Here is an 18,321-nt window from a genome sequence, read left to right as displayed (position 1 = left end):
AGCGACCTCGTTTAGTTCCATATGTGTTCCGTAGTAGTTGATGGATTTACTTTTTGATGTTGTGAACATGTACTATTCTACTCTTTGTATCTCTTTCACTAACTCTTGTTGACTTTTTTGCTATCACATAACTCTAACTCAACTCAACTCAACAGTCATTGACAATACCTGTGAAAGATACCGAAACCGAAACGATATCCAAAGAAACCAAACCCGATATCTGCCGCTTGCTTGCCGTTCGTTCGATTCTGTTTGCCCGCTGTCTTTTGTTGCCAAATCAAATCTGTTCAGATCAAATCGAATAATACTAATGATAATGACGTGGTTTAATTGCTTGCTGAACTGAGCCAAGTATTTGTGAAATATAATTGAATTTGAATTTCTATGTTTTTAATTGAGACCAATAAGTCGAACGGACGTTCGATGGAATTATGCTTTGCCTTTCTGTCATTTTAAGTGCGATTTGTTTGTTTTAAAATACGTATTTAGTTGTAGATCTTGAGACTCGAACTCCCCGCCCTTAAATACATAGCTACCCCCAAACATCCTGGCATCCTGGCATCCCGAACCCACCTATGCTAGCTCTTCCCATGTAGATATTAATCCCCAGAAAGCGCACTTTTCGTTTCCAGCACGTAGTGTTAATCTCCTTTTTTAACCCTTTTAAAACAAACAAATTATTTGCCAAATTTGGAAACTTTTCAAAACGATAAAAAAACAAAAGAATAACCAATCAAGTAATCACAAAAATCAAAAAGCCAATCTTTAGATGATCAATTAATTTTCATTTTCGTACTTGTTTAATATCCAAAGACAATGTTCTAGATCCAAGAGAATCGATGTTATATCGCGGATCACCTTCCCGCTGGTCTTCGCCCTGTTCAACCTGGTCTACTGGAGCACATATCTCTTCAGGGAGGAGGAGGATGAGTAAATGCCGTTACCTATTGCCAAACACCAATTACTTTATAGAAGGGTTGGCGCTATTGGCCAACACGAATGTACTAACCTATTTCTTTCATTCTTTTCCATTTCGGTTGTCTTCATTTCATGCTTTGTGTTGCTTATGGCTTTGTTGGCTTCATTTCCGATTTGGTTGATTTGTTGATTGACACCTTGATTGAATGGTTCAAACCACTAAAGGACCTTCTAAGGCGCGTCTCTGAAATGCGGTGGCTATGTAGAATCTAATACGAAATTAACTAATTATACCGAGGGATACGTTGCGATATCGCTGTATGCTACCGGCTATGTGCCACATGCTACATTTATGGTTATGACTCGGAACAGTGCAGATAAGTTAAGAACGGTATCCGGCAAGGCTCCATGGCACTTCCACTAAACAAATAAAGAATAATGTTTGATGAATGACGAAATTCTAGTTAATTGTAAGTTAAATTGATCACGAGTGACTGCATAGTAGATAATGTTATGAATAATTATACTAAACTATACACAAACTGACACACACCGCAACACTTGTTTGACTTGATTTGTTTAGAGGATGCTCCAAATTGTTACAAATTGATTAATTATTTTAGCTGGTTATCGACGATAACCGAGTTTTGTTCCGGACTCTAGCTTAGTTCTAAACGAAATTGCAATTGATTTGTACTTAAATGCGTTAAGTTAGATAAGCCGCAAACAGCGATATGAGGTCGTAGAGAATTCGACTTTTGTAAATATGTCATACAATAAGTTTTAAGCGAACTAGTTTATATGAATTCTAATTGTAAAAATCGTGTAGATAAATTTAAGTTTAGTCGATAAACAAACCACTAACGGAAGCGAGATACCTAGGTAAAATCAATTTAATTATGTTCACCATCGAAGCAAAATAAAAATCGAATCGAAAATATCAAAGAATCCTTCAAAACACACAGAAACAAATACAGAACTTTCTTTTTGCATTTTTTGCCCAAACTACTCTTAAATGATAAGTTCAACTGAAACTGGTGGGTATCTGCAAGGTATTTCTACCCAAACTTTATTAGAAACTTTCTTCATTATTTATATACATACGGCTTGCTTTTCGTTTTAGAGTTGAATTTTTATAGTAGTACTCACGGGAAGTAAAGCCCTCGAATTCCGATTCCTTTTTCATTTGAATTCTTAGAATATTATAATAAATTTACATTTACCTAATTATGTATTGGGCCCAAGTGCCGCTTAGCTAGTTAATTTCCTTAATTAGAGTTACAATATAAAAATATACAACATGCAAACCATAAACCAATTAACAGACAATACAAAATATTTTATCATGTAGTCAAAGTCCCTAAACAACTTAATGGATACTACACATAAATTGATTAAAATCAGTATGATAAGACATAAATTAGATCGAGATATATACGGTTCTTTTCATATCCAAAAATATCTTTGGTTATTAAAGTGCCTTTTGTATGCCAAGGAGATTTCTCCCCACTTTCTTCCTTCTCTAACTCTCTCTTCCTAACTTTTGAATGACTCCGATCCTTTCACGCTAAAATCCTTTCCTAAACTCAATTAGAGAAATGCACTAACCGACACCATAAACTATGCAGCTCTAATTTTAGAATTATAACTAAAGTGAATTCTACATAGCAACAACAGAAACAGAACCAGATCCAGAACCACAATAACCAACTTAAATACTTCAGATAAATCCAATAAAATATTTACGTAGTTTTTTAATATTTTTATTAACTTGAGCCTGTTTTATTCACATGTTTTCTTAAATTTTTTCTTTGATTTTGGAAATGCTTTTTGTTTGCTATCATTTATAATCTAAAGGTAAGAAACTAAACGTAAAAGGAAATCAAAAATCAATTGAAACTTATTCTAATATATAGACACTACACAAGGCACCCTGCATAATAATTGTTGTCATTAAACAAGCGTCATAAGTACGATCAGAACATATAGAAAAACCGAAAACGGAAATATTTATAGATACTTTCATGTTGTAAAAGTTGTGCCAAGCAAAGACGAAACCAAAACTAGTCAAAGAATGAAAATCGAATGAGATCGCGAATTATAACTATAACTCTAGCTATAGTTGTATTGTATATGAAGCTATTGAACATACAGGGTTTTTAAATGTGAGCATATAGTTGATGAACCAGATCAAGGTCGGGAAAATCGAACAAAATTGATGGCAGTCGGAGGAGGGCTGATTGATTGAAATCCGTTGATTGATGTACTAGATGAAAAATAATAACGACGTTGGAAAAACAATTAAACTAGGTCATACACAATGGGCGGGCGAAACACCGTTTTCGGCATTTATATTTACTGAAAAAAAATGGAAACATACTTAGGTTGTGTGCTGCTCTTCATTTGCCGTTCTCCAATTCGGTCAATTATCAGTTTTTCCGGCAAATCGATTAGCAGCAGCAGTCCAGTTCAGTGTAAATAGTTTGGGTCAGAACATGTAAATGTCATTTAAAAGGTTAGGTTAACGAGAAACACAACTACGGGAAACCATAACACGAAATGTGCACAACTTTATATATATATATAGATGCGTTCCAAAAAGACTTACAGGTTTTGATTAACAGACGAGCATAGAGATTAAATCATTTACCAATGCGATGTAAACACGAAAAAGAAAGAACTATGCGAACGAGTAGATCCTAAGTTAACGTATAGTATGTGTAGATCTTAAGAGGCAGTTCGAAACCAGACTAGCTAAAGCATGCACATAACTAAGCTACTAAGCGCCACGGCAAATTGCATTCACCACCCACTATCTGAACTCACTTGATCCACTCACACACTCACTTACCACTCACCTACACCACTCACTTGATGTTTAATCTTTGCTAACCACACGAAAGAAATCAAAAAGCGACACCCAAATCGAAATCGAAAATGAATCTAATCTTGCACAGTTTGTCGGGGGGGACAGACGATGAGTTTGAGTATTGCAAGTAAAAATTTAGATAGATCATAACACATATCTTCCAAAATGGGGGCGGCTCATGGCCCATTGATAACAATCAAGCAACTCAAACTATAATTTCTAGAGAAAAGAACAAGTGTAAATAAACGAACGACAAACAGCCGAATCATTCAAATCGAAGTTACGATCGATCGATGGCGATCGAAGAGCGAATCAATAAACACTGCAAATCACCTTACTTTATAGAGCTAAGTCAGGACATGCACACCCGTACACCCCCGAAAAAAAAAATCAAAACCCAAAAACACACGATCCCCGACAGGAGAGGACTTAGCAAAGATCACCACACTCACACGTTTAGCCAGTAAGAACGATTCGATTCGTAGGGAAAGATCGCATGAATTTCTCTGTAGTGCTATCCAAACCTGGAACATAACCCAAGCCCAGAAAGAAACAACGCCAAAACCACAAACGAAGGAAATTCTAAAAGTACATACATATACATAGACCCGGCAATAACACATCAATGCCGTCGGTGTGAAATTAAAACAGCAAATCAAATGCCTAAGTGAAAGATTAGTAGCATAATTTTACAATATAGTTGAAATAATTGTTGTCACCCGAAAGGAAGGAAATCCTAGAATGGAAACCAGGATAAAAACGATATAATTGTGTAAAACCCCCAGAATAATGATGTTTGTGAAATGTTTATAAATAAATGATGCAAAACGAAATGAAAGAATACACAAAAATGGCAATGTCTTTAACATCTAATGGTATTAAATATTTAATCGCTCTTTAAAGCTAGAAATCAGTGCATTCGTTTTCCCCTTTTTCTTTATATAGATATATTCATTTTTAAATAGCTAAAGAATTGTTTTAATTTAATTAATTTTAATTTGACTAACTGATATACAAAAATATAAATAAAATGTTCAGATCCTATTTTTCATATGCAAAAAATGGGCCTTGTTGGCCATTCGATTGGTCTTTCCATTGGCACTTCGCTTCAGGTTCTCCACAATGACGGCTCCTCCGTTCAACTGCTTGTACTTGGAATCAGTCCGAGAACTCACATAGTCCACCACATCCTGGGCCTCCAGCTCATAGCCCAGTTTCTTAACGACAGCAGCAGCAGCTTCGTCTCCAAACATGTTGCTCCATATCCCGAAGACACAGACCTCGGCAACCTGGGGCATCTCTGAGATGACGCTTTCAATATCGTTTGGATAGTACATGATGTTCTGGTACTTGAGCATCTCCTTCTTGCGGTCCATAATGTACAGGAAGCCATCTCGATCCATGTATCCCAGGTCTCCGGAGTGATACCATCCCAGTGAATCTCGCATGCCACGAGTCTCAACCTCGTTTCCGTAGTATCCTGACCAGTGCTGGTGGTTTTTGATGCACACCTCTCCGATTTCATCGGGTCCAAGCGATTCGCCCTCATCATTGATAATCTTCAACTTTAGCCCATTGACCAATCGACCCACCGATCCGGTTTTCTCGTCGAAGTGACAGTTGATGGTGGCCATGGCTCCCAGTTCTGTAAATCCATAAACAAACTGCAGGCAATCATGGCTAAGACGGCTACGGATGCCTTTCTGAACCTCCAAGGCAGCCCGTGATCCTCCGAACATATAGCACCGCAGGCTCGACAGATCGCAAGTCTCGAATTCTGGGCAGTTAATCATTAGAGCCATAGAGGATGGTGGCTGTATGGTCCACGTAACCTTGTACTCCTCGATGATTCGCATGGCAAATGCGGGATCGAAGGCATTGTTCGCGATGACGCGGGTAGTGCTGAACACTCCGGAGGTAATGGTGGTAAGCAAACCGGTAATCCAGTCAAGGGTGTTGTGGGAATACTGAATATCAGCGGTGGTCAGATGACTGGAGGTACAAAGGGAAGCAAACTTTAAAATCATTTCAAAGACTACGTATAAACATCTTACTAGTTGCCTGAGAGGATGTGCCGACTGTTATTTATGGTTACTGCCTTTGGAGTTCCAGTTGTTCCCGAAGAGCAGAGAATGGCTAAAGTCTGATCGTTGCCGTTTTCCAGCTTAGCTGGCTGGAAGTTTTCTTCGATGGGCGTGGCCACAACTTCATCGATCTTTATGGAATCCACTGGATGATTGCGCATGGTGACAAGCTTAACATCCAGTTGTGCGGTGGCAGATCGAACCTTCTCAAACTCATCTCCATCGCAGAAAATAATAGAAGGTTTTGTGACCTTGTAGATCTTTTCGATCGTATCGCGATCGTAGGTAATGTTGAGCGAGTGAAAAGCTATTCCGTTGAAGAAACAAGCGTAGGCTACGGCAAGCATATGGGTGGTATTCCGGCCTATAATGCCCACTATATCGGATTGAAGGAGGCCCTCTGATCGCATATAGCTGGCCACTCGCATGGCGATGGCAAGGAGCTCCCCTCTGGTCAGTACAGTACCCTCCGTGGCAGAGATCTAGAAGATATCATGTTAAATCATCTGTTTAGTGGGTAACCTTTAATGTACTCACCTGGGCAGTAAGCTGCGGATGCCGCCGCATCTCGTGGAAAATGATCTCTCCGATGGACAAGTCCGGATCGAAGTATTTGACAATCGGCTCACCGCTCCAGATCTTTTGATCATTATCGTAGGAATTTGCTGGTGTGTACGGCATTCTGTAAGTAGGCAAACTTTGTGTGTCTGGTAAAGTCAGATTTCAACTGTATCAGATTCCCAACTACAATCCCTTTTTATAGTCGCAGCCATCCAATAGCTTATCACTCTTAGATAAAAAGATCGGGTGGCAGAGCAAATAGAAATACAAATACCATAATAACATCTTACAGGAGCAATTTTAGATATAAATGTTATAAAATTCAAAATAACGGCTTTGGTTCGGTCAGGTCAAAAAGACTTATACAATGTGTTCTCTTGTATCCCCATATCTTATATTTATCATTTTATCAACTTATTTATTAATCCAAACTTTCTCTTGATAAAATCATGTAAGTTATTAAGTTCTGGTGAAATCATTTTACTATATATACACCCACGTCTCTAGTATCCATATAGGTAATTGCCTTGCCTCGTAAAAGTCATGGGACATGTTGTTTTGCTGGTAACTTCTTTGCCAGATGCTTATCATCAAATCCCATGAAGAGATTTCGTTACATATCAGCTTAACTCTATCTTATCATCGTTGTTCTTTGGTCCCCTGAAGTTTATGGCAAATCATTCTGCGTTAGCGAACTTCGTTCCGATCTGTGTTTTATCTGACTGAGAATCATTCTTATCTTGAATTACATGGTGACTGCCAGCTGCGTTGATTTGCCTCTGGGGGATGAGCGTTTGTGCAAAATAAGGTATTGTTTGATCTTGTTTTTGTTTTTTTTTTTTTAAATAGTAATTTGACATTTTTTAACGTTTTCTTTATGGATTGGGGTTATCGGTATAACCAAAGACACTAGAATAACAAGATGCGTAACGGCCATACATTCGTTTGGCACTATGCAGCCACTTTTTTGGTGAAGGCCAAATTTGCTCTCTTTCCGCTCGCTCACGCTGAGAGCATAAGAAATCTAAAAATAGAATTTGCTTGCTTGTGTGAGTAAAAACAAGAGACGAGAACGCGTATATGTGTGCGTGTTGTGCTAGAAGACGATTTTCGGGCCAAAATCAATTCTGATCGAAGAAACGAATTTACATATTTGGAGTTGTGGCCAATTTCGTAGCAATATGATGAAATAAAATAAAAATTCCCTGACTATTATAATTTAAAAGTTGTTTAAATTCGTTTGTTAAAATCGCCGCTCGAATACCGCTTACATATTTATAATTATGTTGAAAATTTATGTTGAAAAAAATACTTTTATTTGTGCACTAATGCTCAACAATTTCATTATTTATTATTATTTCATTTAATTTCATAAAAAAATAATAATTTTATTAATAAATAATAAAAATAATAATATTTCATAATAATATTTCATAAAAAATAATAATACGTAGTAGAAAATAAAAATTAATAAAATAAATAAAAATATGAAAACAGTTCCTTGCAAAAGTCATATCGTCAGGCACGAAGTGCGGACACAAGCACTCAACCAAAGACACTAGAATAACAAGATGCGTAACGGCCATACAAATTTTTGGCACGCGATTTTTTGGCCGTGGCTCTAGAGGTGGCTCCAGGCTCTCTTGAGTTTTTGTTCGAGAGAGAAAGAGCGGAGAGCGCTACAGCAAACAGCTCTTTTCTACGCATACAGTGATAGCATACAACTGTATGTGTGCACACGTATGCTCATGTATTGTAAATTTGACAAAATATGCCCTTCACCTTAGAAGTTCGTTGACTGTAAATCTATATTATTTTTTATCAATTGGCACCATGCGAAAAATTCTTGTTTTGCATTGCCTCAACGTTATTATTATTTAAATAAAGCTTAGAAATAGTAATAGACGAATCTATGTACATCACAAAATAAATTTCGAAAATGACTTTATATTAGAATACTTGTCATTAGGGTATTCAGCTTGCGGCGTGAGAAAAATTAATAAGGCAATGATTGTTGAGTGCTTGTGTCCGCACTTCGTGCCTGACGATATGACTTTTGCAACGAACTGTTTTCATATTTTTATTTATTTTATTAATTTTTATTTTCTACTACGTATTATTATTTTTTATGAAATTTTATTATGAAATATTATTATTTTTATTATTTATTAATAAAATTATTATTTTTATTATTTATTAATAAAATTAATATTTTTTTATGAAATTGATGATGTTATGTTGCCAATAGAGTTCGATTCGATAATATATCAGCCTTTCATTGAAAAAAAGAAATACAGCAACAAGAATACTCTGTATCATTTTCCAAAATTCTGCAAGACAATGAGAGGTACTTTGACCAAAATATAGATAACTTTTTGTGCAATGATGTACCCATTGAACTAACTTCTAGTAGATATTTTGTTGGATATATTGCTAAAGGATCCAGTTGCGATAAATGCAGATCGGTAATTTTAAAAGAAACCGAGCATTTAACAGCTCCATCAGAGCTTTTCATACATGAGAAAAACTACTCAATAGACTCGGACTTCGGGAAATTAAAGGCACCATCTGATTTATTTTTTAATATTTGCAAAATACACATTAAAGTTTTCGAAAATATTTTTAAAAATAATAAAAAACAAATGTGTATAAAAAAATTTATTGTTGAGCAATGCATTAAGTGCACAAATGAAAGTAGTGCCTTCTCATTATGGTTTTATGAAAATAATGAATGTTATGCACATAGAACAGATTTGTTAAACAAACTTATAAAAGTTTTGCTTTTTAATCATTGCAAGTGGACTGTGATAGCTGATAAACAAAAAAAGCAAGCTAAGCTCAGCATTCTATCTCATAAATAAAAAAATTTATATTTAAATAATTGGCGACTGAAAACTGGACGCAAAATATAAAAAAAAAAAACAATAGTTAGAAAAATAACTTAATTGGGGAACATGGAAATGTTTTAATGTTATACATTAAAATATTTCAAGACGACTCGAAGGACCCCATTACAATTCTAATGGCCTCCCCGTGGTGTTCCCTGGGTACCGAATATTACATATGTCGGCGCGGGCAGTTCGTGCTGTGTATGAGTGTGAGGCATTTCCCACGAATCTGGCCGACGCGGGCAGTTCGTTGTATGAGTGTGAGGCATTTCGCAGGAATGTTATTTCATCATTATTTGGCAATTGCATCAGCCTCTAATTGAGTTGCGATTGGCTGATGGCATTTGGTAGTTTTGGAAGGTACCGTTTTAGCGCGGCGACAGCGCCACAACGCTGTCGCCGAGCGTGGTTCGATGGTAGGCACAAAAGAAGAAGTGTGCGACGCAAGTCAGTTCAATTCTAGACTTCGACCACCGAAACTCGCTGCGCGATTAGAAAATGGAACAGTTTAATGACGCGTTTATATCAGAAGTGGGATCGGGCTCGGCACCTAACAACGAAGCTGAGCCGTGGAAAGCTCTAATAGAGTTGCAAAATAAAAACTTAACAGAACTCGTTAAAACATTTCAAGCAACGATTTCCGAAAAAACAAACAAAATCGCGGTTGTGCTGCCAAAATTCAATGCAGACCTTGTTGGCGCCGATGCGTCGGCATGGTGCTCTACTGCGAACATTATTTTGGCAGAAAATGATATAAAAGGTAGTGCCCTTGTGACGGTGTTAAGTGCAGCGATGGAAGGTAGTGCCTCACAATGGCTTGCGCGGACTTGTTATCCAGAAATGAATTGGCCCGAGTTCAAGCAACTATTCATTCAACAGTTCACTAATGTTGAAACACCAGCGGCTATGTTTCTGACAATGCTAACTAACAGTCCGAGCGACGGTGAATGCCTTTCGAATTATGCTGGTCGTATGATGACGTCGCTTATGGTGAAATGGCGTGAAATGGATGTAGAGGAGATCGCAGCTTCCGTAACGCTTGCTAGGCTGGCTCAAGTTGATAGCAGATTGCAGCGCATGACCTTCACCTCAAATGTGCGCACCAGAAGTGATTTGCAAACCGAGTTAAAAGCATTCACATTCAACAAAAGGAAGATGACGTCGCGGGAAGAAATGTCTTTGCTTGACATCAAGAGGCAAAAACTTTCAACAATTAAGTGTCACTTCTGTGGAAAGTTAGGCCACAAGATCAACGAATGCAGAGTTAGACAGCTGCAAAATTTTTCGTCTCGTGCTATGGACCGTAATGGCAGCAGCGCATTTGGTCACCGTCAAAAATCTGATGTAACCTGCTTCAAGTGTGGAGAGCGTGGCCATATTTCTACACAATGCAGTAAACAAAAAACGGACAACAGCAAGGATACACATACTGTAAAGAGAGTGCAACTGTGCGAAGTTGTTGAGCCTAAAGGAGAGATGGTTCATCAAGGAATGACATTTGCTACAACGTTTGACTCTGGCGCGGAGTGTTCATTAATCAAACAACAGATAAGTGCTAAGCTAGCTGGTAAAAGATTAAATAATGTTGTGAGGTTGGAAGGTATTGGCAATGGCAGCGTTTGCAGCACATTGCAAATACTTACCAACGTAAATATTAATAATTATCAGATTGAGATTTTGTTTCATGTTTTAGACAATAATTATATGAAAAATGACATAATTATTGGTCGAGAAATATTGTCGCCTGGATTTAATGTCATAATTTCACCAGGGAAATTTGAAATTGTTAAAACAAAAACTGTTAATAATTGTGTTAACGAAGATAAATTTTATGACTTAGACACAGGTCTTGTTGGTGAAGACTGTGATGAATTAAAAAGTTTGTTGGAAAATTATTCAAAATATTTTATCAATGGGATTCCTTTGTCTAGAGTTAGTTCGGGTAAAATGAAAATTAAACTAAATGACCCAAGAAAAATTGTCCAAAGGAGACCATACAGGCTCAGTCCAAGTGAAAGGGAATTGGTTCGAAATAAGATTAGGGAGCTATTGGAATGCAAAGTAATAAAGCCGAGTTGCTCACCCTTCGCAAGTCCCATAATGCTGGTAAACAAAAAAGACGGCTCCCATCGCTTGTGTGTAGATTACCGGGAATTAAATGGTAATACCGTTGCAGATAGATACCCTTTGCCCCTTATATCAGACCAGATAGCCAGGCTTCATGGAGCAAAATATTTCACATGCTTAGATATGGCAAGTGGATATTATCAAATACCCATGCATGAAGACTCAGTAGAGTGTACAGCGTTCGTCACTCCAGACGGACAATATGAATTCTTAGCAATGCCGTTTGGGCTTAAAAATGCGCCTTCAGTTTTTCAGCGTACCGTTATACAAGCCCTGGGAGATCTTGCTAATACATTTGTGGTCGTTTATATGGACGACGTAATGGTGGCTGCTTCAACGAAAACTGAGGCTTTAGAGAGATTAAAGATTACTCTTGACTGTCTTACGTGTGCCGGATTTTCCTTTAATATAAAAAAATGTTCTTTTCTTAAGTCAACAGTACAATATTTGGGATATGAAGTGAGTGCAGGTGAAATTCGTCCAAATCCGCTTAAAATTGCTGCGTTAACTGCATTACCACCTCCTCAGTCGATCCCAGCTTTAAGACAATTTATAGGGCTGGCGTCTTATTTTAGGCAATTTATTCAAGGATTTTCTTGTTTTATGAAGCCCTTATATCTGTTGACCTCAGGGAAGAACGAGTTTGTTTGGGAACCAGAACATGAGCAAATAAGAAAGAAGGTTGTCTCTATACTTACACAGAAGCCAGTCTTGGTAATTTTCGACCCGCAGTATCCAATCGAGTTGCATACTGATGCAAGTTCTCGTGGATACGGTGCCATCTTGTTACATAAAATCAACAACAAGTCGCATGTCATTGAATATTTCAGTAAAGCTGCTTCACCTGCAGAGTCTCGGTACCATTCTTACGAATTGGAGACTCTTGCTGTTGTTTTGTCCATAAAACATTTTCGCCATTATTTACTGGGTAGAAATTTTGTTGTTTTCACTGACTGTAATTCCCTTAAGGCATCAAGGACTAAACATGATCTGTCTCCTAGGGCGCAAAGATGGTGGGCTTACTTACAATCGTTTACGTTTGAATTACAGTATAGAGAAGGTAAACGAATGGCTCACGCTGATTTCTTTTCAAGAAATTTACCTTCAACTAAGTTGCTGGCCACAAATTGTAAAGCTTCTGAAAAACGAGTTTGCTTGGCAGAAATTTCCAGCAACTGGCTTTTGGCTGAACAACGTCAAGATTCAGAAATAGTTAGCATCGTAAAGAAATTAAAAGACAATTCTCTTTCCATAGACGTTGCAAAAACTTATGAGTTGAGAGCAGGAATACTTTATAGAAAAATTCAGCGTAATGGTAGAACTCGATCCTTAGCAATTGTTCCTCGAGTGTTTAGATGGTCCGTGATAAACCAAATTCATGAATCGATTATGCATTTAGGATGGGAAAAGACGCTAGACAAGGCCTATGACTATTATTGGTTCGATAATATGTCCAAATATATTCGAAAATTTGTTGAAAATTGTATCACCTGCAAAATGTCAAAGTCCTCTTCTGGCAAAATTCAAGCTAGTCTTCATCCTATACCAAAAGTAAGCACACCTTGGCATACTATTCACATAGACATAAGTGGGAAGTTGAGTGGGAAGTCTGATCAAAAAGAGTATATCATCGTTCAAGTAGATGCCTTTACTAAATTTGTTTTGTTAACTCACACCCTTAAAATAGATGCTGAAAATTGCATAAATGCTGTGACGGCGGCAATATCTTTATTTGGAGTACCAAATCGTATAATAGCAGATCAGGGTAGGTGTTTTGCTAGCACAAGATTCAGTGAGTTTTGTGCACAACAAAAGATAAATTTGCATTTGATTGCAACAGGTGCAAGCAGAGCAAATGGGCAGGTTGAACGCACTATGTTTACTTTGAAAAATTTATTAACCGCAGTCGAAACTAGCAGCAGGTCTTGGCAAGATGCATTGGGAGAAATTCAGTTGGCCTTAAACTGTACGGTGAGCCGAGTGACAAAGGCAAGTCCTTTAGAATTATTTATTGGTAAAGTTGCTCGACCATTGGGGTTACTTCCACTCTGCGACACGGTTGATGAGATTGATTTGCCAGCAGTACGAGCTCAAGCAAGTCAAAATATTTCGGCTTCAGCAACATATAGCAAGACACAATTTGATAAAAACAAAGCTAGAGTTGTGGAATGCAAAGTTGGCGATTTCGTATTATTAAAAAATGAGGAGAGGCATCAAACAAAGCTTGACCCAAAGTTTAGAGGCCCTTTTGAAATAACGGAATTATTAGACGGGAATAGGTATGTGCTGAGGTCATTGACAAACAATAGGAAATATAAATATGCCCATGACGATGTGCGGAAAATGCCAGATGGTTATGTACCAGTTGAATATGAAAATGTTGGAAATGAAACTGTTGAAACAGACAGTAGTCAAAATGTTGAAAATGAAACTGTTGAAACAGACAGTAGTCAAAATGTTGAAAATGAAACTGTTGAAACAGACAGTAGTCAAAATGTTGAAAGTGAAACTGTTGAAACAGACAGTAGTCAAAATGTTGAAAGTGAAACTGTTGAAACAGACAGTAGTTAAAATATTAAAAGTTAAACTGTTGAAACAGACAGGACAGGGGTCCTGTAGCCTGAAGGGCTAGAAATGAAATGCAAGCACAAATGCAAAACAGTTGTTTTGATCATGGCGTGTAGAGCATAAGATATGATGTTTAAAATTTTTTTTTAGGTTTAAGGATAATAAAAAAAAAAAAAAAAAAAAATAATAATAATAATAATAATAATAATGAATGAATTTGAAGATTACGTTTGTCAATGTTTAGTAGCGGTTTTGTAAGAAAACTTATCCTTGTTAAACTGAAATTTTTATAATTTGTTAATAAAAATGTTTTATGTATATCGCAAAGTATATTTTGGAAGTATTGCACGAGGTCGTGTAATGGTCAGGATGGCCGTGTCGGCGCGGGCAGTTCGTGCTGTGTATGAGTGTGAGGCATTTCCCACGAATCTGGCCGACGCGGGCAGTTCGTTGTATGAGTGTGAGGCATTTCGCAGGAATGTTATTTCATCATTATTTGGCAATTGCATCAGCCTCTAATTGAGTTGCGATTGGCTGATGGCATTTGGTAGTTTTGGAAGGTACCGTTTTAGCGCGGCGACAGCGCCACAACGCTGTCGCCGAGCGTGGTTCGATGGTAGGCACAAAAGAAGAAGTGTGCGACGCAAGTCAGTTCAATTCTAGACTTCGACCACCGAAACTCGCTGCGCGATTAGAAAATGGAACAGTTTAATGACGCGTTTATACATATATTACAAATAATTAATTAATATAACATAATATAAATAAAATAAGAATAAAATATAAATATGTAAACGGTAGCTAATTCGACCGGCGATTTTAACAAACGAATATAAAAAACTATAAAATTATAATAGTCAGGGAATTTTTATTTTATTTCATCATATTGCTACGAAATTGGCCACAACTCCAAATATGTAAATTCGTTTCTTCGATCAGAATTGATTTTGGCCCGAAAATCGTCTTCTAGCACAACACGCACACATATACGCGTTCTCGTCTCTTGTTTTTACTCACACAAGCAAGCAAATTCTATTTTTAGATTTCTTATGCTCTCAGCGTGAGCGAGCGGAAAGAGAGCAAATTTGGCCTTCACCAAAAAAGTGGCTGCATAGTGCCAAACGAATGTATGGCCGTTACGCATCTTGTTATTCTAGTGTCTTTGGTGAAGGGCATATTTTGTAAAATTTACAATGCATGAGCACACGTATGCACACATACAGTTGTCTGCTATCACTGTATGCGTAGAAAAGAGCTGTTTGCTGTAGCGCTCTCCGCTCTTTCTCTCTCGAACAAAAACTCAAGAGAGCCTGGAGCCACCTCTAGAGCCACGGCCAAAAAATCGCGTGCCAAAAATTTGTATGGCCGTTACGCATCTTGTTATTCTAGTGTCTTTGGTATAACTTTGTTGAAAGTGGAAGCTTTACCTATGGAAAAGCCTAAAAGGATCAAAATTATGGCAAACTTTTTATAGTAAGCCCAACGGCTTTATGGCACATTAAAAACGGGATTCAGCGAATGTAAAATATAAAGTCGGCTCCTAATTAAGTCTTGTTTAGAAACTTTTTCCTTGATAAACTTTTTCCTTTCTCGGCAAATATTTAAAAAAAAAATTTCTTAAATATCGATGTTAAGAAAGCCATATAAATTAAAACTATTAGTTAGAATTTAATTGATTTGCTTAGGTTTATGAGATGCCATAAAAATGTCGAATATATAAATACGTACATAACATGTCAAGTGGAATCTACTTGTAGATACACTTACATGCAATAACAAGTCATGTAGATACATTTAGATGTAGATAACATGTCATGTTTAACATGTCATGTTAACATTTATACATAGTTCTGAAAACACGCGAGTAGGTGGCGCATCACCGAAAATTTACCATCCGTTGATAAACTTAGATCAAAGTATTTTAAACATACTCTGAAAATAAAATAGTTATTATTATTAAAATATATATTATTAAAATAAATATACATTTTTTTTCAAAATTAGTGGTGCTAGTGTACGCCAGAGTTTTGAACAGAAACGATTCTTAGCACTTAAAATTAAATTCGAATACTTATCCCATTTATATGTGTTGATCTTAAAAGACATTTTACTTAATAACAAATAACGGCTGTCGAGACCTAAGTATGATAATCATCCTATTCGCCAAACGGGTTTCATCGCTGATGTCGTGTCAAGAGAACAGCTTGGCAATCAATAGGTAAAATTAAATATCCGGAAACTTTAACTGCTAAATTGCCGGCTAATTTTTCCAATTTCGTTGACCTTTAAATAGACCTGGCAGGCGAGTATGCAGCAGTCATAAAACGAGCGTGCATCACGATGTTGGACCTCAATGGCAATCCAGCGACCAGCTATGATCCCGTTCAGAAGGTCTGGAGTGGCTGCAGCCTGCACAGTCTCTACAACGAGGAGCTGACCGTGGGCCAGATAATCTTCCGGCAGCTGCAGCGGCAACCTCAAAGGATATTTCAGATCTCGCACACGGATAATACCCGGTTAACGCGTTTCCAGATGCTCCAAAATGCCGCCAAGATTGGTTGCTATCTCCGGGATCAGGGTTTTAAGAAGGAGACGGATTTGGTGGGACTTATGGCACGCAACTCCACGCATGTGGGTGCCTTGGCCTACGGTTGCTTGTTCAACGGAACTCCGTTTCACGCCGTCAACCCCAATCTGGAACACAAAACAATCGCCAGTCTCTACAAGATCACCAGGCCACGCATCCTGTGCTGTGACACTACGGACTACGAAAAGGTTAAGGACATAGGAGCCTCGCTGGGAGCTCTGATCATCACCGTTAACGGAAAGCTACCGGGTGTATTAAGTGTGGCGGATCTGTTGCAGAATCCCCTTCCCGATGACTATGAGCCCGCCCAGTTTCAGCGAGGCGTCGATCGCACCATGGCCATCCTCTGCTCTTCGGGCACCACCGGAACTCCCAAGGCGGTTACCCTCTCAAACAGTCGAAAGCTATTCGAAATGCACAGGTAGATTTAAAATTTCTTAAAATGTTTTTACAAAGCTTTTATTACAAATTGGTGTCCCCATTCCTTATTAGTTCTTTGGATATCACCACCAAGGTTGGAACTAACTGAACTACTAAGCTCCACCATCTTTACTAGTCCTGATAATCGCATATAAATAACTGCTCTGTCTTACATTACAGCTATCTGGGATCCGATGATGTTCAATATGCTCCCAGCACTTTGGATTGGCTAACAGGACTCAGTACACTGGTCACAGCTGCAGTATTTGGCACAGTTCGCCTGATTTCCAGTGAAATGTTTAGTACGGCACACTTCCTGGACATTTGTGAGCAGCACGAAGTCTCCTGGACCATCATGGCCAATTCCCATGTGGCCATGTTGGCCAATTGCCCAAAAACCAGTGCTCAAAAACTGAGAAGCCTCAAGCATCTGCTCTTTGCTGGAGGTCATTGTTTGGTGGCAACCTTAAAGAAGATGCAGTCCTTCCTGCACGGATCGGGTATCCTAAGAAATGCCTATGGCTTGACCGAGGTGGGAACAATGGTTTCCTATAACTACGACACCCAATCCAAGCCCACATCTGTGGGCCGCCTAATGGCAAACATTCGAGTGAAAATTGTTGACTCCTCGGGGGAGTTGCAAGGTCCTAAAGGATTGGGTGAGATCCTCTGTCACAATGGGCAACCCTGGAGCGGTTATGTGGGAAATCCCCAAGCCACCGCCGAGATGAGAGATTCAGCGGGGTGGTACCATACTGGAGACGTTGGATACTTCGATGAGGATCACCACCTGCACATCGTGGAGCGCAAGAAGGACATGCTCAAATACCTGGGCATGATGTACTATCCCCACGAAGTGGAGGAAGTAATCGGCCAGATGCCAGACGTGGCAGAGGTTTGTGTTTTTGGGATCTTTCGGGAGACGGAAGGCGATGCCGCCGCTGCATCTGTAGTCCTGCGATCCGGCAGCAAACTAGATCCCAAGCACGTGGAGCAGTATGTGCGGAAAAACGTATCCGTGCAGTTTAAGCATCTCCACGGCGGCGTTCAGTTTGTTCCACAGCTGGCGAAGAGCGCCAACGGAAAGGTCAATCGACAGGCCGTGAAGGCGGCCTACTTGAGAGATGCTACCCAGTCCTAAGTTCAATTTATAATCACAATCAACAATTAGTAAGCAAAACCCATGATGAAGCAACCTTGGACTTCCTTAGCACATTAGAATGTAGAAACCTACTATTAAACGTTAATTACCTACCTACTATTATATAACGTTAATTATTAAATTAACGTTATATAATT

General features: G+C 38.3%; 3 protein-coding genes across 17 annotated transcripts in view; 2 read left to right on the top strand and 1 right to left on the bottom strand.

Annotated features, from left to right (window-relative positions):
- Positions 1 to 4,638, top strand: part of LOC6619045 (glutamate-gated chloride channel) — a 35,527-nt gene extending 30,889 nt beyond the window's left edge. For 6 of the 15 annotated variants that reach the window (XM_032720977.1, XM_032720978.1, XM_032720979.1 and 3 more), the window contains exons 12-13: positions 814 to 930; positions 1,144 to 4,638. In XM_032720977.1, the coding sequence (XP_032576868.1) occupies positions 814 to 930; positions 1,144 to 1,153 (127 nt within the window). In that variant the 3' untranslated portion in view covers positions 1,154 to 4,638. Of the gene's footprint in view, positions 1 to 813 lie in introns of all 15 variants that reach the window. The other 9 variants (XM_032720981.1, XM_032720982.1, XM_032720983.1 and 6 more) reach the window with 3 other exon arrangements.
- A 105-nt stretch (positions 4,639 to 4,743) lies between these two features.
- LOC6619044 (luciferin 4-monooxygenase) lies at positions 4,744 to 6,593 on the bottom strand. The gene is made up of 3 exons (XM_002043250.2): positions 6,409 to 6,593; positions 5,842 to 6,353; positions 4,744 to 5,779 (listed from the first exon to the last, which is right to left on the bottom strand). Exons 1-3 carry the CDS (start codon positions 6,550 to 6,552, stop codon positions 4,822 to 4,824), a joined length of 1,614 nt encoding a protein of 537 aa, XP_002043286.1. The 5' UTR covers positions 6,553 to 6,593; the 3' UTR covers positions 4,744 to 4,821.
- A 9,730-nt stretch (positions 6,594 to 16,323) lies between these two features.
- LOC6607846 (luciferin 4-monooxygenase) lies at positions 16,324 to 18,284 on the top strand. The gene is made up of 2 exons (XM_032720593.1): positions 16,324 to 17,023; positions 17,203 to 18,284. Exons 1-2 carry the CDS (start codon positions 16,356 to 16,358, stop codon positions 18,161 to 18,163), a joined length of 1,629 nt encoding a protein of 542 aa, XP_032576484.1. The 5' UTR covers positions 16,324 to 16,355; the 3' UTR covers positions 18,164 to 18,284.
- The last annotated feature ends 37 nt before the right edge of the window (positions 18,285 to 18,321 follow it).

This window comes from Drosophila sechellia, chromosome 3R, assembly GCF_004382195.2.
Source record: "Drosophila sechellia strain sech25 chromosome 3R, ASM438219v1, whole genome shotgun sequence".
NCBI lineage: Eukaryota > Metazoa > Arthropoda > Insecta > Diptera > Drosophilidae > Drosophila > Drosophila sechellia.
Note: the sequence above shows the minus strand (reverse complement) of the source record. Positions and strands in the feature narration are given on the sequence as shown.